Source organism: Acipenser ruthenus, chromosome 27 (genome assembly GCF_902713425.1).
Source record: "Acipenser ruthenus chromosome 27, fAciRut3.2 maternal haplotype, whole genome shotgun sequence".
NCBI classification, from domain to species: domain Eukaryota; kingdom Metazoa; phylum Chordata; class Actinopteri; order Acipenseriformes; family Acipenseridae; genus Acipenser; species Acipenser ruthenus.
Window position 1 is genome coordinate 19534287 of NC_081215.1, and position 21043 is coordinate 19555329.

General features: G+C 36.2%; 1 protein-coding gene across 2 annotated transcripts in view; it reads left to right on the forward strand.

Annotated features, from left to right (window-relative positions):
- Positions 1–21043, forward strand: part of LOC117432376 (ATP-binding cassette sub-family C member 8-like) — a 50838-nt gene that overhangs the window by 25736 nt on the left and 4059 nt on the right. For both annotated transcript variants that reach the window (XM_034054227.3, XM_034054228.3), the window contains exons 16-36: positions 749–824; positions 915–1020; positions 3135–3167; positions 4360–4398; positions 5085–5183; positions 7120–7204; positions 7813–7893; positions 9523–9660; positions 10433–10558; positions 10778–10877; positions 13842–14086; positions 15496–15662; positions 15846–15915; positions 16284–16441; positions 16886–16978; positions 17157–17259; positions 17909–18022; positions 18872–18992; positions 19101–19231; positions 19607–19685; positions 20669–20777. In XM_034054227.3, coding sequence (XP_033910118.1) covers positions 749–824; positions 915–1020; positions 3135–3167; positions 4360–4398; positions 5085–5183; positions 7120–7204; positions 7813–7893; positions 9523–9660; positions 10433–10558; positions 10778–10877; positions 13842–14086; positions 15496–15662; positions 15846–15915; positions 16284–16441; positions 16886–16978; positions 17157–17259; positions 17909–18022; positions 18872–18992; positions 19101–19231; positions 19607–19685; positions 20669–20777 — 2273 coding nt within the window. The remainder of the gene's footprint in view (positions 1–748; positions 825–914; positions 1021–3134; positions 3168–4359; positions 4399–5084; positions 5184–7119; positions 7205–7812; positions 7894–9522; positions 9661–10432; positions 10559–10777; positions 10878–13841; positions 14087–15495; positions 15663–15845; positions 15916–16283; positions 16442–16885; positions 16979–17156; positions 17260–17908; positions 18023–18871; positions 18993–19100; positions 19232–19606; positions 19686–20668; positions 20778–21043) is intronic.

Genomic DNA, 21043 nt, shown 5'->3' on the forward strand with positions numbered 1-21043 from the left:
AATACACAGCCCTGGGTTTAAATAAATGAAAAAGTCAGGTATGTGTTGCTTCCACTCTGACTTTTACTGAATCAGTCATTTGGCTTGGCAGCAGTGCCTTTATTTAAACTGTACAATGTTATCATAGGAACTGAGAATTTGCTCCCCCAATGAAACTGAATAGCAGAGAGATGTATTCATATAACAATGTTCATCTATGCTTTGCAAGATGTATGCTAAGAATTATGTTAGTTTATGTATTTTTTTGTATGTATTTATTTATTAATTTGATAGGAATATATGTGACAAAAATAAACCACATATCTGGAAATGCCTGCAGGAGTTAGCGATGTTAACTGGTATCAGCTTTAGTGATAGTAATAGAAAGTTTTTGCAAAACTAAATACTCTCATATCTATCTCTTTTAGTCCTTTTGTTTCTCTGCATGTTATTATTATTTATTATTTCTTAGCAGACACCCTTATCCAGGGCGACTTACAATTATTACAAAATATCACATTATTTTTACATACAATTACCCATTTATACAGTTGGGTTTTTACTGGAGCAATCTAGGTAAAGTACCTAGCTCAAGGGTACAGCAGCAGTGTCCCCACCTGGGAATGAACCCACGACCCTCCGGTCAAGAGTCCACAGCCCTAACCACTACTCCACACTGCTGCCCCCACCTGAATGCTACTTGAATGGGTTTCCCCTCACAAACTGAAATAAACTTGTGCTTGTTTTAATTGCTGTTGTATTTAAACAGATTACAAATGGATATTTCACTTGGATGCCTGATGGATCTCCTACATTGTCCAATATTGATATAAGGATTCCTTATGGTAAGGGGGGAAAAATTAAATTTTGAATATTTTAAAATAAACTTTATTAATATGAGTCCTTTATATTAATTGTTTTTATTTACTTTACAGGCCAATTGACTATGATTGTAGGACAGGTGGGTTGTGGAAAATCGTCTTTACTCCTGGCAGCCCTCGGAGAAATGCAGAAGATTTCTGGAAGTGTTTACTGGAACAGGTATACTGAGCTGCTCAAATGTCTCTATGTATAGCATAGCCAGGTTTATAAGTGGTGACTAATTAAAACCTTGGCAGCTGTCATATGTACTTCTGTAAACTGATATAGCTAATATTACAACTTAGTCAGACACATCCCCAGTACCAAATATACTGACCCTTTTAGCTGTCATGTTTATTTACTTGCCGGGAGTCAGAAATGACCTTATTTTCTTCTTTTCTAGCCATTTGCCAAACACAGCAGATAGTTCCTTATTAATTGTCCTTTTGAGTTTAAAAGGGACAGGTAATGTTTTACTTTATTAAACTATTGACTGTTCTAAAGTTATGTAAAAAGAATCTTTGTCCCCAAAGACCAAACTTGGGTTTGATGTCTGGCTTGAAAATATACCAACCCCCCCCCCCCCCCCCCCCCAAAACCACTGAGTTGTAGCCTGGAGATGAGCCTCTAACACAATTTCCTGCAGAACCCTCACTGTCCAATCAAACATCCAATCATCCACTCTATTTCTTAAATCTCTCAAGATCTGCATTCAATAAAAACAGATATGCTGGTGTATTATATAGTATAGATGAGAGCTTGTAAGAAGTGAAGCAATTAGTGCAAGTAGTTGATCAGTACTTGTTTTTTCAGTGGAGCTAATTAGTGTAAAGAACTTCTCGCCATGATAAGGTACCATAGGGAGGGTTAGTAACCACGACACAGGAAAATGCAGGTCTGCCCTAACATTGCAAAAATGTGATAATGCAAGATATCTGAACTAATGGCTAAAAAATTGACCATTAATTGTACATTTGGGTAATGCATGTTATATGTAAATAATAATGTACCAGGGAAATAAATTGAATACCATGATTAAATGAACAAATGCAAATATAATTTAATTGTTTTTGTTTGTTTTTTCTTAAAGCCACAAAAAACTGTGCACACTATTAGTCAGCTGCCATTAAGAATCATTACAACAAAATGATCTGCTGTTGTAATTGCTGTGAGATTCTATTTCAGCCTATAATTATATTGTACTGTATTCAGCCAAACAAATACAGGAAGCATATTAGTAACATGCTGGATTGCGTAATAGATTTTTTGATAAGTGCAACATGATGCTGGAGCTTATTTATATATATATATATATATATATATATATATATATATATATATATATATATATATATATATATATATATATATTCTGCTTTTCATTCTGAGATACAACACAGTTTGAAGATGTAGTGTAAAACTCCAGCAGTAGCAGTAGAATGCCCATTTGGCTCACATCTCTGTCCATCTCCCCCCAGCAAACTGTAAACAGACTGTAAACAACAACGTTTGCTTTTGGATAGATTACAGTGTGAAGAAGACAGAACTACTGAAGAATGTAAACAGACACCAGATACAGTCGATTCAATATTGTAAAACTAGAAAGAAATCTCAGTTAGGGATTTTAAGCTGAGGGAACACAAAACCACTTTGTGGCTTGGAGCTTGGTTTCAGGACACTAGGTTTCATGCCACTGCATGGCACACCAGGAGAGACTTGGGGTTTTCAGCAAAGTTGCCTCAGACTAGGTCTCCTGGTCTCCTGGAACCAGCTTTGCATGTAGACCTGCATGTTTTTGTGTTGTAAAATTGAAATTGTTTCCCTTTCAGATAAACCAAAACGGTAACACTGGAGCAAGGCTCACCAAAGTCATTGTATTTATCTTGCTCTTAATTGTATTATTACTTGTACTGCGGTACTTGAAATGTATTTGCTTACGATTGTAAGTCACCCTGGATAAGGGCGTCTGCTAAGAAATAAATAATAATAATAATATGTTATTAATTTTGTTTCAATCATCAGCAAGTTTACAGGCTGTTTGGCATTCGGTCAGATTACAAGTAACTTAACAGATAGCATCACGAACATTGGCATCTTTCTGGAGTGCAAAAGAAATGAGCCCTCTTTGCTTTCCAGCGCCCCAGCCATTATTCTTTCTAAATGGAGCCAGAGCTCTACACTTACTTATAACGTATGTGCAAAAAGAAAGGGTTGACTGGTGTGATGTGCCAGGGCTGTCATCACTCATTGTTTTTAATACCTTACCTAATTCTTCTTGGTCTCTGTTTCAACAGCATGTCTGATCACAAGTCAGAGGGAGAAGACAGGTATTACTTCTACTATACTACAGTGTGAACTATACCATTCATAATAATAAGTTGCTTTTCATAACAAAGATAGAGTTAAAGAGCCATTCGGTAGAGGCGTGAAATATCAGAGATATCTTAATGAATATAGTCTTTTTTCTTGTTGGGATTCACTTTGTATCATTCTCTGTTATTGTCATCACATCCCGGTGACATTAAAGCAATCCTGTAGCCTCAATTGAGCTCCTAGAATCATGGATAGCCTGTAGTTACATCTGGTACACTAGAGTGTAACAATTAACCTCCCCCTGCAACACTCTGCCCTTAGAGGATGTAAGAAGACGGACAGGTTAGTGGTTACATACTGATGCTTAGACATGATTTAAAGAGCTCTATTAAGGCCACATGGCCTACTTTGTTACTTTGTTCATGTCATTGAAAATGAAACATGCTTTATCTTGATGTGGGAACTGCTGGCGTGTCAAGGTCAGGTCAATTGTGTCAGACTCTTGTTGTGACAAAAAAAGTGTTTTCTAGGATAAAACTCTCAAATTAGTAAAAGCCACACTAAGCTCAACATCAACCTGCAGCCATTTGTTTACCACAAAAGAAAACCTAGTTTTGCCATTGGAGATCTAGAAATTCCTTTCAGCATTGTATTTCACACTGCAGGGTTCAGGCTTGCTTCATTATACTCCACAGGGTAAAGTACAGACAACTCTATATCCCATCTCCCTCAGGGATAATAAAGCCTGCCTGAATCCACACTCTACGTGCTTGGGAACCTATGTAAAATATATCACCCTTACTGTATAAGAACTGTTCACAAAATGGTTATGAAACCTGTATGTATATTCCTCAGTACAAGTTTTAGAGGGTGTCAAAGGTCACAGTGACCTACTGCTACAGTCCTGACCTGTGATTGGTAGGGCTAACAGAGCTGCATTTGTTGTTAGGTTTTTCCAATGTTAGTAAGAATCTTAATGAATCAATTTACTGAGGTCTGCTGAATAATATTGATGTATTGATGTACTTGTTCTCGAAGCTAGACTCATAGTCCACTGGTGTTTTTTTTTTCTTGTAAGAATCTAGCTGTGAGTGAAGCATAATGACATAATAAAGAAGTGGTGTCATTATACACAATCATGATTATCATTCACACTTACACTCACATACTGTAAATGTCTAACAAAGTTTCTTTTTGACTTTGCAGCCCCATTGAGAAGGACTCAGCCCTTGATGGTGATGTAAGGTACATGAGTTCTTGGCAGAGTTGTAATTGTCTATTTATAAACAGTGTAGCTCAACTAATTTCTTCCCACTGGGAATGAAATGGTGTTTTCCTGATTCCCATCGATTTTCAGAGAGTTCATTATAGTATCAGAAATCTATTATCTTTTAATCCCAAAGCTAATTAAAAGCGTTGAAACTCTGTTACCAGTTTTAACAAGAAGTTGCCATTAATATGTGTTGACATTGAGGACCAAAGCTGTACCAAACACGAAGACTAAAGCTGATGTCTTCTGTTTTAAATGTTGCTCAAAATCCTTGATATTTTCTGCTAGATTAAATAAATCACCAGAAGCCTGTTGTAACCATTTTTAATAAACCGAATGCAATACACTACTATAGGTTTTTAATAAACCGAATGCAATAGACTGCTATAGGTTTTTAATAAACCGAATGCAATACACTACTATAGGTATTTCTTCTACAAAAGTAGAGTGGTGGCAAAGAAGTTTGTGATACATAATAAAAATACAAAAATGTTTTATCATGATGATATTTTACTGCATTATCTTGAAGGTAATGTAAATTAGCCCAGTGATAATGAAAATATAAAATAAAGATATATACAGAGATGAGGACAGTGAAATTCTTGGGCTCTCCTGTGACAATGCTACCATTTCCCATTGTATTTTCATTTCATGTGACTAGAAAAAGAGGATCTGTGGCCTATGCTTCCCAGAAGCCCTGGCTTTTAAATGCAACTGTGGTGGAGAACATCATCTTTGAAATGCCCTTCAATAAACAGAGGTAATATCCTGTCTTTTATAATGTTATAAGGAATAACCTTCTTAACCTGCTTTACCTTAAGTATAATAATAAGAATCGGAATCCAACACGATTACGCACAAATCACCGAAAATGCTTAATTAAGAAGGAAAGTAATTGACAAACTGAAAACTTAATTTATTTATATTACAGTATTTCTTTTTGTTTCTCTACCATGTCTAAATTAAATGTAAATATTTTAGATCAATTTTTTTTTTCTAAATGATTTGCCTTAAATATATATTTGGAATTGAACCGACAAACCAGACTACTTTTATTGTCTTTCATCTTTTTGATAACTGGATCTTGGATTTAAGGGAAAAAATGGTATCATGATGTTTCATAATGGATATTTACCTAACCTGCCTTCTTTCCCGTGACTGCAGTATTTGTCTATCAGAATACGAGTGAGAAGCTGTCAGGTGGGCTAAGCGCAGGTTTTATTTACTCTGCTTTCTGTAGGACCTGAGCCAGTTAGTTAATAGACTCCAAACAAAACACTTTGTTCCAAAGCTGTCTCCACATGCCTTATCTCCACACGTTCAAGCAGATCACAAGGTGTCAGTTTGCTACAATGGAAGTGTTTCAGTTCAGTTTAGTGAATGAAAGATCTTTTTTTAAAAGCTTTGACCTCTGTGGTGTGCGAGACATTATGGCTTAATATATGTGTGTGTTGTATGGTATAATATATAAGGGTTTTTAAACTTTTTGTAATACATTGTAGTAGCATTGCTGTCCTTTTATACTAATATTATACTAGTATTAATACTAAAGAATGTAATATTATGTAAATATTTTGGTTATGGGTTTTTATTTCAATGCAAAGACAACACCAGCATGTATAGTTGCCCCTGGATGTATTGTTGTTGTTGTTGCTGGAGGTTTCTCTGGAAACTAGACTATATGTAAAACCTGCTAGGGACTGTGCATGGGAAATCAAGTGTTTACACTTTAAAGGTAACTCTTATGCAACAGAAGAAACACATCTTAGAACCTATATATATATATTACACTGTTATGTGCATCTAAAGCATAGTCTAAAACAATTGATGAAACCCTAAAATGTCTTTCTTTACATAATAATTGAACTCTTAAACATTTGGTTTTATGCTGGTAAGTAAATGTTTTTGTTAAGCTTTAAATTGCTTTACTATAATATACAGATAAGTACTATACTTTTACAGCTCATACAGTGGAAAAAAAGTAATTTAGCAAAGTTATGTCAAAAAGTTATAATCAAGCCATGTGACAACACATTGCCTGTATATGACTTTCCCAACAATTTGTGTTGCAATTCTCTGTACCTCTTTTAAACAGCTGACTGTAATTTGTATTAAAAAAATTCCAAGCACCTTCAATATAAACCTTGAAAGCCGTGGAATCCATATATTATAAAAAAAAAAAATAATAATAACAAATGGGGCTGAAGGGAATTGCTTTAGGCTATAATTGCATCTCGAGGGTTCTGGTGAACTTATCATAAACCACTCAAGTTTCGCTCTTCTGTGGAATTATAACTGCAGCCCATCTGTTATTCCATATGCGTTGAAGTATGTATTGATTGTGTTGTGTTCCATTCAGTGAGTTAAGCATATTCCATAACATTCTCACACTCTGTATCCAATGGATGTTGACATTTCCATTATAAATCGTACACACTAGTTTTGTTCAGAACTCGCGTGAGGTAGAGACATTACATATTCTCCAAAGATTAGCAAATAAAATTCTCAATTAACATTTATATGAGTGCTGGGAGTATGAGAGATTTCAGTTTCTAATACATATATATGTGTTTAAATAATCACTTTCGTTGAACCCTGTTGTTTATATAATGGGAAGCAGGGATGCAGTTTAAAATCTATAACACTATATTTCATTGTGAATGTCATAACCTACTGTTTTGTATTATATTCCTCAGGTACAAAGCAGTGATTGATGCATGCTCCCTACAACCAGATATCGACATTCTTCCCCATGGAGACCAGACACAGATAGGAGAGAGGGTCAGTGACATAGTCCTTACCTTACCTATCCAAGTATTGGTTTTGTTTTTGGATCTGCAAGCTTGTGAGGCCTCATTTTGACTTAAAAACACGTATTACCAGTCACTTGAGTCTACCATCCATGGAGATTGAATGTAGCCCTTATTATTTCTGAGTAATAAGTAATAAGTGGTAAAATGTAGAAACAAATCAGTATTTTGATGCACATACTGTTCTAAGATACAGAAAGATATACATCCTCAGAAAAAGGGTTTGATTAAAACATTCATAAACATGTATTTAATTAAACAGTAATGTCACGATAATGGATGACTTAAAGTCTATATAATCTGGACATGTTGAGATCACCATTACCTGTTCTGGGAAATTCCTAAGTATCTCTGAATAAACACCAGTAAAACCAGTATCAGTAGAACTATGCTCAAGATATCTACCCTTAAAGGACAGATTACATTAGAGACCACAACTGAATAACTCAACGTATCATTAGCTTCTGTGCTATAATTATGTGTCAGTCAGTTAAATTATGTGTTTGTAAAATACATGCTTTATTTAACAATAATGCCGTTCCTTTGATTCACTGATGCAATGAATGTGTTTTGCCTTAGGGGATCAATCTGTCAGGGGGGCAGCGCCAACGCATCAGTGTAGCGAGGGCCCTCTACCAACAGACCAACGTGGTGTTTCTGGTGAGTAGGCTGCTTTAATTCATTAGAGAGCGGTCTTCAGCATCGTGCATTTTTCAATGCAATCCCGCTCTCGGCTCTATGAGCAGAGATCAGCAGGTTAAAGGATCTTGCAATTGCACTGGCAGGGCACAGCACTGCCTTGTTATTAAGAAATGTCCACTCATGAGCTCAGGGTAATCACTTTAATTGAAACTTACAATCGATCTGCATTCTCAGAATGGAGTGCATTCTGTCACCTGCTGCCATAATGCCACTGTCTATTGAAAAGTAATAACACAGACTGACAGGCAGCCACGAGTGAGGAGAATCCAAACTAAATAACTGAAATGTTAAAAAAAAAAAAAAAAAAAAAAAAACGTCTTTAGTTTCAGTCAAATTCATCAATTTGGATTGGCAAATATGCTATTGGAATCAAACAAGTTTGGCAAAATATTGCATTTAAGGAGGTTACAGTTTTCTAAGAATAAACATTAAAGGCAATCCAAATGCTTTGAAGTATAGCTGCTTCCAAGTACAGACCTCTAATAGTAATATATAAATACCAAAATAGCGGCGGTGTTATCTGACAGCATCATTAACAAGACACCACTCATCGGTGGTGAGCTCCCTGGATATTTTTCTTTCATCCTTATTTTTAGCTCTCAATAGGAAATACATTATGTAACAGTCATGCTCCTTATCTTGCTTTATACGCCTGTCCTGAAGGATTAGACACAATAGCACAGATGTACTTTATACATAAAAAAATCCTTTATTCTGGGATGGATACATGAGTGATGACCTGGTAATGTCTGGAATTAGACATTGAGCAATGCTGTGTTTTTTACTTGTTGTGGGTGTACTGTGTAAATTCTCTCTCTACTTGCTAGACTTGAGTATTAACAACTGTAGATAGAGACTGACAGAGCTATTGTAGCATAGCAGACAAAGTATAGGCCTCTGAACCAGAATACCAGGGTTTAAATCACAATAACATCTATATTAATCTGGGGTACCTGCCCAGCACTCCCTTACAACTGGAACTGGTGACTTGAAGATTTCCCAACTTTTAGACACAATGTATAATATTTTGCATTATCTTGAAATTGCAAAGCTAGTCCTCAGCTTCTTTTTGCTCATCTGTCTCATGTTGCTGCATGAGACAGATGATCCATACTGTGTCTCAATCCAGTGAGTGGCTCCCTACAGAAACACTTGGCTATTACCCAGGCAGGTGAAACCACAGGATTCTATTGATTTGAGCCTTGCCACCTCTTGCTGCTTCTATGACACATCATTGCTGATCAGGAGCAAGCACTGCGAGCCCAAATGAAATTCATAATCATAAATAGCATTTACACCATTGCCTAAAAGTATTACTCCCTCTGACTACATTGAAATGGACCTGCACAGGTTTACCGCACAACTTGACATGCAGAGAGCTTGATTTATGTTGAACAGACAGTATCATGCATACAGAGCCTGCCTATATGGTGTGTGGTGTGCCTAGCTGGTAGAAAGCTCTTCATATCACGTCTAAACCTGAATGATGGACACCAATGAACAGCACCCAGGGACACGCTTAATCCCCTCCCCACCAAAAGGAAGATCATTTTGTATAATTCAAAATTAATTTCTCTCTTTGTATAGGATGATCCTTTTTCGGCTCTCGACATCCACCTCAGCGATCACCTCATGCAAGATGGGATCCTGAAGATGCTGAGGGACGACAAAAGGACAGTGGTGCTGGTCACCCATAAGCTCCAGTACCTTCCACACGCAGACTGGGTGAGGAGCTCGCCCTCACTCCTCTGCAGTACAGAGGCTGCTAACAAGGACAGATATTCAACTCCTTTTCAATAGAAACCTGTTCCAAGGAACTGTAAATTAAATATCCAGGTGCAAAAGTGAACCAAACAAAATGGTGCAAAGCATGCCAGTTTATCCCACTGGTGGGTAAAGGCTATAATATTGCTAGTGGAGTCTAAAAGAACCCTAGACACAGTAAAAAACATACTCACTGGCCATATTAATATTATTATCAGTATTAGAATTACACTTGTCAATTGTCAGTAATAATATTAGTATTATTTGTGTTTGTAGTAGTATTTTATGGGGCAGCAGTGTGGAGTAGTGGTTAGGGCTCTGGACTCTTGACCGGAGGGTCGTGGGTTCAATCCCTGGTGGGTGACACTGCTGCTGTACCCTTGAGCAAGGTACTTTACCTAGATTGCTCCAGTAAAAACCTAACTGTATAACTGGGTAATTGTATGTAAAAATAATGTGTAAAAAAAGAATGTAATTGTATGTAAAAATAATGTGATATCTTGTAACAATTGTAAGTCGCCCTGGATAAGGGCGTCTGCTAAGAAAGAAATAATAATAAATGTATTTTTTATATTTTTTTCTACAAGAGGAGCAACTGTCAAAATATAGTCTTTTACTGTGTTTTATTCTTAATAATATAATAATGATGCATTTTGTGTTTAGCATAATAATGCTGAGTCCCTTTTTGAATTGAAATGATAATATCATTGATTTTACAAATGGATATCTGTAGATCATTGCTATGAAGGACGGTACCATTCAGAGGGAGGGAACACTGAAGGACATTCAGAACTCTGAGCCAGAGTTGTTTGAACACTGGAAGACCTTGATGAACAGACAAGACCAGGAGCTGGAAAAGGTGATCTGCTGAAACTGTGTAACGTGTTCTGTACCAACACTGTAGTAAACACCTTTACAGTACAAACAGAATCGTTTCTGTCGTAGTGCCATTTTAAAGTGTCTGTTTTATTGGACGATCTGTTTATTTATTGATCTATTTATTTATTTATCATTTTAGTTCAGTTTTTACAGGTACAGAACAAGTGTTTTTTTTAATGCTTATTGAATCTTATTTCAGGAGACTGTTGCTGAAAGCAAGACTGTCCTGGAGAGGAAGAACCTGCGCAGAGCCATGTACTCTAGAGAGGCCCTAATGAAAACTGAGGAGGAGGATGAAGGTACGATTATGCAAATTACTTTTTAAATGTGATCTCCATTATTTAACTACAGTGATCCTCATTAGTTGACTTGTTTTTGTTTTGGTCCCACCCTCGTTTGGTTTTTGGATCAGCTTCACCTCCTGTCGTTGGTATAAATGCTAATTCCGGTGTGGGTAATTTGCATGGTTTTTAGTCAGGTTTATACTTTCTTGCTGCTCTAAAGCACTCTGGTACTGGATGTGTCCTGCAATTATTATTTATTTATTTATGTGAGGGAGGAGGCCCTCACATTTGTCTCAGTATGTATCTGGACATTTTCTGCAAATTGTTTTTTAACTGTTTTTGTATTGTGTTGCTGAACCTTGGGTCTAGTAAGGAAAATAATAAAAACAAAATTCACTTACCTGGTGTATCAGGACTGGAGGCCTGTGGTTGGGAGTGTCCTGAAAAACAAAAGAAAGGTTAATCAAGACTACTGTTTAGACAGTTGGTTTGGAAGGGTGCACACTTCCAGAACAATGTATTGCGGTACTATTGTTAAGATAAAATGAACAACAGTTATTTTAATGTGCATGTTTTTTGATATGCAATGGTTTAGGTAACCTGAGTTGGGTGTGGTGGTATGGTCCTCCATCTTGACAGGAAGTGGGGAACCAGCCATGTTGGTGAGGGAAGCTTTTATTGACTTCCCTGGGTACTGACTTCCTGTAGCAGGGCAGTACCTGCAGAAGATATTGAAAGGGGGGATAGCTGATTTTAATTAAGTTTCCCTCTGCTTGTTTTAAAGCATAGTATTAATGCATGTGTTAGATTAATGTTTAGTATATATACATATTCATTGATTTGTTTCTTTTTGAATACTTTATTTATTATTGATAACTGTTTGCTGTTTTGTTCTTATATAACCACCTGCATAATGGTTTATTCTGGGGGAGGGGTAGGCCTGGAAAGGTATAAAGGCTGTCAGTTGGTTCAGTCAGGATCTTCCTTTTGTGTAGATCAGAGGGCAGTTTTGCAGCTCTATGGTTGGACTCAGTTATTGAAGTCAGTACCTGTGACTAGGTGACTATAAATAGTTGTTTTTGGTTTCCACTTTTTCTTTCTTCAAGTTGTTTGATATTTGGTTCAATTAGCTTTTTGTTTATTATTGTTCTTAAATAAAAATAATTGGTTTTACACCAAACTTCTCTGTGCTCTGCATGCTTCCCTTCGAATCAACACCAGCCGCTGGCTGCACTCTCCAACAATTTATTTATTTATTTATTTATTTATTTATTTATTAGCAGATGCCCTTATCCAGGGTGACTTACAACTGTTACAAAACATCACAATATAAAGTATTGTATTTGTACATTGTACATGTGGTGTTGTGTTATCATTAAAATAAAAAGACTATTAGTCATGATTAATATTGTATTATGTTAACAGATTTTTTTGACAAGTTATTCATTCATGATAGTTAATTTAATAAGGGGTCCTGAAAATTCTTTTGAAATACAAATGTAACCTGCAACTTGAAATGCTTGTATATAATAGTTCATCTAATGAACAGTATTCCCTCTTTAAAAATCATAATTAATAGTAGTTCTTAGTGTATGAAATAAAATGACTTGGCTTTAATAATGTAATCCAGAATGATGATGATGATTTTTTTAAAATCTTTTTCTTTGAGTTTTTCAATGCTTGTTTTTACCACATTTGATATCCAGTGTGTTTTTCACTTAATTTCTGTTTCAGTTCATTTCTGTTTCATTGGATATCATTTACTTGTCATTAATTGTGATAGTGTGTCTTTTGATTTGCATTTCTTTTTCTCTATTATATTGTTTGACTTAAAAAGTTACGTTCCTGCTGCACTCTCATTACCACTTCAAACATTCAACCCATGCACCTCTGTGCAGTTCTGAGACTGTGGTCCAGGAAATAGATTAATTTACATCCTTTTAACATAGTTTCTCTCTCAGTCATGAAATATGATCACAAACATGTAACTACTGTGCCAGTCTATTCTAAAGTGAACCTCAGAGGCAGTAAGTACTGTTATCTAGAAAAACAAAACAATTACAGGGCAGGCTGGTAGCTCGATATGGGGTTGGGCTAAAGGCTGAATTGTTTTTGCTGAAGGAGAGAGCAGTGTTTTTTTTCACATCTCAGTGGAAACTTGAGCTAGCCAAGTCCATACTGATGAGCTGTTTGCTTACTCTTAATCCTGAAGCTGGGGCAAAAAGCTAGAGTGAAATCTGACACGACTTCTCAGTCACTCTTGTTTATTGTGTGACTTGCTTATACTGTATTGAATATAGACTGACTCATCTTTTTTATTATTGAGAAAATAAAAATATGAAAACCTTTATTAAAAATAAATCGATGTTAGTTTACATGCAATATGAAATCCATTTGCTTAATGCATAATGAGCCCGTGCTTAATCTAGTCGTACAGCAACAGATTTTATACTTCATATTGACAGAACAGCGAGACAATAAAAAGTCACAATAAACATGTGGACATTATACAGATGGTTATATTATACAGAAAAGTACTATACTTTACAATTGCAACGGGTAAAAATAGAAAAGGGTATCATCAGTGCTTTGAGTGTTTAATCTCCGAAGCCTTGGAAGATGTTTACACCATTGTCATCGCAACCATAAAGCACAGATTGTCAATGTAAAAGTACATAAATCAAGTAGCCCCTAAGCTAAAGAAAATTGAACTTTGTGAATAAAAAACACTTTACCGTTTTGATTCTAATATGAAATTCAGTTGGTGCCTTCTGCAATAAAATACTAAGTAGGAAACTGTTTAATCTTTTTCAGTTTTACTGTTCTGTCCAAAGATATATTGTTTTGTGAAGCAGAAAGATGTCTAGCAAATCTAGAAGCCTGCTCAGTGCTGCTTACAAAGTCTTTAAAAGCAGTTCTGCAAACCCTAGCTTATGCAATAACACAGTCGCCCTTCTCATATATATGGTTCTGCTGCAGAGGAGTCAATTGAGAGCGACGATGAAGACAACATGTCATCTGTCCTGCGGCAGAGGGCCAAGATCCCCTGGCGGGCCTGTGGGACATACCTGAGCTCGGCCGGCGTCCTCCTCCTTCCACTCCTGCTGCTCTCCCAGCTCTTCAAGCACTCCCTCATGCTGGCCATCGACTACTGGCTCGCCAAGTGGACGTCAGACGTCATTTCAGCCAAAATCAATTCCGTCAAGAACTGCACTGTCAGCCAGGTACTTAGGAGTGGGTTGCCAAGATAAGAATGATAACAATTTAAGGATGGACAGTATTGTTCTATATCATTACAAGAATACAGTATTAATTTATTAGTATTGTGAGAAGAAATTTGCTGCCAGGACTCCTGCTATGCAATAGATTCCACAGTGTAACAGTCAGAGAGAAACACTGAGTAGCATGTGCAGATAGACACTACTCTTAAATCAGATGGGATCATTGGGCTCCTAAGTAGGTAAAGGGCATGCACTATTAAAATGCACAAACTTGTAATATATACTAGCAGTTCTCATGGAGGGCTGTTTTTTTAGGCATTTGATTAAACTTGTGCTTGTAAATAAATTATTATTTTTTTGGTTGATCTGATGTGGACTGGGACCAAGGCTTTCCAATCTAAAGATCTTCCAGGTGAAATGTACTGTATGGTTAAGGTAATATATAAATATCTTTAGCTGCAAAGGTCTGTCTCCACCTTCTGGGTAAAGTGATCAATAAAGTATTTTTCTGTAAACTGTTTTTTCTCCATGTATTAGTTTTGTCTTCTGGCGTGTACATTATATGTAAATGTCTAGGTGTAGATTCAGGCTAGCTTATTTAGTGAAACCATTCTTCATGCACCCATAATATAATGTACCCCTCATAAACAAATGTATTTTTCAATGCAATGGATGATCCTTTATCTGAGAACAGAGAAATATAATGCTGATGCACTGGCAAAGAAAATCAAGGCTATCCTATCCGGAAAGCCTAGAAACTGTCCAAGTAAATTCCTACTTCCCTTTAATGTGTTTCATCCTAATTAAAATGTAAACAAACCAAGATATCTGATTTTCATAAGACTGGATCAACTGAAACATACAGATGTACTTATGAAACATTAGAATATATCACAGTCTATATCATAGCATGACATTTGTCTAATTTTTTAACATGATAAATAACAGCATGAGGTATGCCTTGAGAAATGTGTTGCAGGAGTAGTACCTGTCAATCTTAATGAAAAAATTCAGAATATTTTTCAGCAGCACACAAGATATGCCCTACCATATGATGCATGACATAACCCCCGCTGATAGCAGAGTAGAGGAAAGGTCAAGTCCTCATGTGACAGCCTCATGTAAATGCCACAGGGGGTTGTCTCGTTGATAGCAAATTATCACTGTCGTACTGCTGACTACTGTTTCTGTAGCACTGCTGGCAAGAAAGCAGCTGTGGTCCAATAGTTTAGGTTTTTTAAATATTCCCTGGCCCAGAAATATTAACAATGGGGATTACCGATAAATATGATCTGCGCGATTGCAGGAAAACGAAAATGTTTAGGTTTAAAGATGTATCGAACTCGAGTAACCCAAACAAATGAAAGTTCCTTTAAAAACTGTTTTCTGGTTCACTATCTGTTATGTTGCAGGAATGTAGATTCAGCCATTCGTCGTACTCCATGGTGTTCAGCATTCTCTGCTGCCTGGGGATCATACTGTGTCTAATTACCTCTGTGGCTGTGGAGTGGACTGGTCTGAAGGTAGCAAAGGAACTGCACCACAGTTTGCTGAACAAGATCATATTGGCACCAATGAGGTAATGCACGATGTCACAGTGCTTGTTAGGACTGGACAGATTGTTCTTAAAACAAAAATCTATGGCAATATATATATTGCCATAAACATAGAGTTTCAGTGCTACGTGTTTACGTTTATAAAAAAAAAAAAACTGTATATACACTGTATATGTTGCACTGGCAATATATTTTCTTTTGCACAGACTATTTGAAACAACCCCACTTGGAAGCATCCTGAACAGATTCTCAGCTGATACGAACACCATAGACCAGGTAAGGGCACTATTTTTAGCCCTTTTGTTTACCATTCTTGTGAATCTGCATTGGCAGATTGTAACTTTAGCTTGTTTAATTTTATTACGTGATCTTATTATCTTTGTGTTTAAGGCCTGGGATGAAGAAGATGCATGAGACAGACCCACAGCTTGCCTTACTATTTAATCTATTTCAGATAGCTGTTCTTGACAGTCGCTGGTATCAGGAGAATTAACTCAATTAGCTGTTTCTGTTTTCCCGTTGGGATTTATGTAAGAAAAGTATGTTATTTACATCTCCAGAGAGATTTGTAAGTGTAGTTGCTACTAATAGGTTCCAATAGGATCTTCTAATATCACTCCAGAATCATGGTGTATGTCTTTCAGCACATCCCTGCCACTCTGGAGTGCCTCAGTCGCTCCACCCTCCTGTGTGCGTCTGCACTGGCTGTCATCTCGTACGTGACACCAGTGTTCCTCATAGCACTCGTCCCACTGGCTGTGGCCTGTTACTTCATCCAGAAGTACTTCAGAGTGGCGTCCAGGTAGCTGCAATGACATTGAGTGTTGGCTTCAAAGGGTAGTCAATGTATTGTGAACTATAATACTATCTAACATTAAATAAGTACTACTGTATAAAGCACGATTTAACATTAGATAATTGTCATGACGCATTCTCATCAAGGATGTAAAGCAAATTGTGTCCCGGTTACAGGCACCAAGGTATAATGTATACAATCTTTTATTATTATTATTATTATTATTATTATTATTATTATTATTATTATTATTATTTTCTGTGCCAAGTTTTATTTGACGAAATCTAAATGGATAAAGTAGGTGAGATTATAATATGTAAATGTATTGATTCCTTTATGTTTCTTTCGTTGCTTATGTGTTCAGTAATAAATATCACTTTCTTACAAATTTACCCACAAACCTTTGTCAGTATCTGTTGTGTGATAGCTTCTGTGTTCTATTTACTATAGGGATCTTCAACAGTTAGATGACAGCACTCAGCTTCCCTTGCTTTCTCACTTCTCTGAGACGGTGGAGGGACTGACCACTATTCGGGCGTTTGGGTAATTTGTACAGTGTATGAATTAGAAGGAGATAAAATATGTTAAAAATGTGCTACAAATTTCATACAGTATCATTTCAGTTTTTTTTTCTTGATGCTAGTAGATCTAGTAGATGCTCTTTTTACTGGATAATGTTCAAAGATAGATCATCTACCTAATTATTAATTATGTCTTGTAGGTACGAAGCAAAGTTTAGACAAAAGCTGCTGGAGTACACAGATGCCAACAACATTGCCTCCCTGTTTCTTACAGCAGCAAACCGCTGGCTTGAAGTTCGCATGGTAACTAGTTTTCATTTAATTGACCAAAAAAGCATTATGATTTGGTGGTCAGATAATAAGTGCATGCTGTAAATAATTATTCAAGCACTATATACTAAATAAGGTGCATACATCAACCTCTAAGCTTTACACCAATAGACTTCTATTCTTCTTTAATATCAACTATAAATATTAACCAGATCTCACATATATAGAGGGAATGAGTCATTAATTATTTTATTATTATTTGTTTATTTAGCAGACGCCTTTATCCAAGGCGACTTACAGAGACTAGGGTGTGTGAACTATGCATCAGCAGCAGAGTCACTCACAACTACATCTCACCCGAAAGACAGAGCACAAGGAGGTTAAGTGACTTGCTCAGGGTCACACAATGAGTCAGTGGCTGAGGTGGCCACTGATTTGAACCAGGGACCTCCTGGTTACAAGCCCTTTTCTTTAACCACTGGACCACCCATTTTCTATTAAGCTGTCCCTTAATTTTTGCATTGCACCTGCAGGGAACATACTTTTAAGAAACTATACTTTTAAAAAAGTACCTTCTACAGTTGCTTTTTTATTACAGCATCAATGCATCTTTTATCTTGATGCATCTTGATTCAAAGAAAGCATGCATGTACAGTCATTTGGATTGCTTGTGTATCCTCAGGAGTATATAGGCGCCTGTGTGGTTCTCATAGCAGCCGTGTCATCCATCACCAACTCTCTCTATAACCAGCTGTCCTCAGGTCTTGTGGGTCTAGGCCTTACATATGCACTCATGGTAAGTTGCCGTTTAAGTTATACATGGTGGTGTCATTCTGTTGAGTAAGTGGATTCCATGAAGTGTAGGCTTGCCACAGCAGCTGGTCAGTAGGTATCTAAGGGCAAGTTGCGAGTTGTTATACAGTACCATATATAAATACCACTTTAATTACATTACTTGAAAGAAACATATGTATGTTGTAAGATCTAAAACTACTTCAATCTAAAAAACAATGTATAGGCTAGTCATTTTATGTAGCTTCATCATGCAAAACTAGGGGGACTTATAATTTAACATCTATATATGGTTTGTTCATGTGGCAAACTATTAATATCCAGGCTGTAAGGTCACTCTATTAATAGTTGTAAGATCATTTGTAACTTGATAACACATTTATTGATGCTGCACTGATTATCCTTAAATCTTTAAATTAAAGTTTATTGGCTATAATTAAATTATATAAAGTATATATATATATATATATATAATTAAGATTTATAACTCTTGTTTTAAATTAGAAATACTTCGAAAACGTGCTTTTATTAGGCTTTTATGAAGTTATTTTTAAAGCTAGGTAACCCATGTTTAGTAATCATGGCTAATTAAGTTCAAGAATAACCCTTAACTCTTACTCAAAAGGGTAAATTTAAGTTGAAGTGCAACTAGAAAGCAGATGTATACTTTGGAACATGTTCTTAAAATCCACTGACCAAGTTTTGAAAATACCCTCTTAATAAGTTCATTAAGTTTAACTTGCATGCATAAATGATGCTTGGGCCATGCAGTGTCTCTTGCAAATAGACTTGCCATGTCATGTGATATATTTGGCTGAGCCTCATTAGTTTCCTTCAATGTTTCCTTTAACAGGTATCAAATTATTTGAACTGGATGGTGCGCAATCTTGCAGATATGGAGGTACAGCTGGGAGCTGTAAAAAGAATTAATGGTCTCCTGAAGATAGAACCTGAAAATTATGAAGGCCTTCTTTGTGAGTATCTTCCAAGCTGACACCACAACCCTCTAAATAACTAAAGAGCCGCAATGAAGCTCTCATTAATAAATAACTAAAGACTTTTTGTTTTCGTTCTTGATGCAGCGCCATCACAGATTCCAACCAACTGGCCCCATCAAGGTGAAATTCAAATCCAGAACTTGAGTGTCCGCTATGACAGCACACTCAAACCAGTCCTAAAACACGTCCATGCCCACATCAGCCCAAGACAAAAGGTATGCCCTGACTGTAGATCCTTACCATGGTGGATGTTCAAAGTCACTTACAGTTCACGCTTTACCCAAGATAACCCCAAATCATAGACAGCCAAAAAAAAACAAATCTAAAATGAAAAAAACACCAATTGCAATTGTAAAATGAACTTCATGCTCTGCATTTTCCTTGTTTTGCAGTAAATAACGCTTAGAGTATCTAGTGCTTTATCACAGTTAATCATGTTTTGTTGCTTATCTGAGATTTACAATGCTTGTATGGGCTTTGTGCTTTCACTACACTTTTACAATTTCAACCTCCTTTTTTCAAAACACTAGTATTTATTTTAGTACCTTATTATTATTGCAAAAGAAGTCAATGCTTGTTTTGCTTGGCAGGTTGGAATATGTGGGCGAACAGGAAGTGGGAAGTCCTCGTTTTCATTAGCTTTTTTCAGGATGGTTGACACATTTGAAGGTAAATATTACACAACAAGCTGTGTGATATACTCTTATATTTATGTGATATACTCTTATATTTATACACACTGTTGGATATTCTGGTTACAATTCATCTTGCATCATGTTGGTTTACCGACAATGGACAATCTGGGCAATAATTCATAGAGCTGAAAACACAAAACGTATGCATTACGATGCTGTCAATAAATGTGGCCATTCCGTTAGGTTTTTACTATTCAATTTAACAATTGCGGCACTTTGATTAACTTTCTGTTAATTAATTTTAAAATGTATAACTGTGCTTGCATGGGCTTTGAGCAATTATTGATTCATACCGTTTATCAGAATAATTTAGATTGAGATGGAAAACTCTGAAATGGGTCTCACTTACAGGCATGTAATTAACTAAGTTTAATGTTGCTGGATTTCTTTCATTATTTAACATGTGCATGGTGGCTCATGAAAAGCAGGGAGAATTAATAGAAATGTTTTATGTCGAGCTCACAAGATAAATTATCTTGGCACAAAACATTGATCTCGACATAATTTTTTTTAAATGTCCTAAATGACCTACCGTAGGTATTAATGCTGAAAACAAATACTGCAATTACATAAAATGCAATGAAGAAACATCCATCTTACAATGAAAGGCTGTTTTATCTGTGCCTGGGGTGCCATGCACGGTAAATATCAACATTTCATTTTAAAGGAAAAGCTCTTTTAATAAAAAGTAATGGGTCTGAACTCAGATGTTGTTGATATTTTTCTGTCTGCAAAGTCTGTATGTTCATTAAAATACTTTTTTCGGTACAGCAGTACGCTGTATGAACATCCATAAACAGTAAGTTATGAAGCAATAATAAGTCGGTTTTCTTTGTCTTGAAAACATTTTAAACATTTGTCGAAGAATTCCAATTAGTTCTTTTTTATTTCTGTATGAACAGACATCGTTTTTTTGGTGTTGATTGCTTGGTGTGCTTTGTTGCTTTGTTCTAACAGGACGGATTATCATTGATGGGATAGATATTGCCAAACTGCCTTTACAAACACTTAGATCCAGGTTTTCAATTATTCTCCAGGATCCCATCTTGTTCAGTGGCACAATTCGGTTGGTATTTCCTTTTGAATTCTTAAGGGTGGGCGTTCTATTTTTGTCTTTTTTCCTTCTCATTCTGTGTCTAAAGCATTATTACTAAGGAACGAGTCTCTGTAATTTGATATGCTTTTTTCAGAAGGTAGGTCACAGTAGGGTTGTAAAGTTACACAGTTCATCATTGTTAGTATTACAGATCACGTGAGGCAGATATATTTTTAGTATTAATCAAGAAATTATTCTGATCCCCTGTTCTTAAAACCCCTAAGAAGGTAACATAC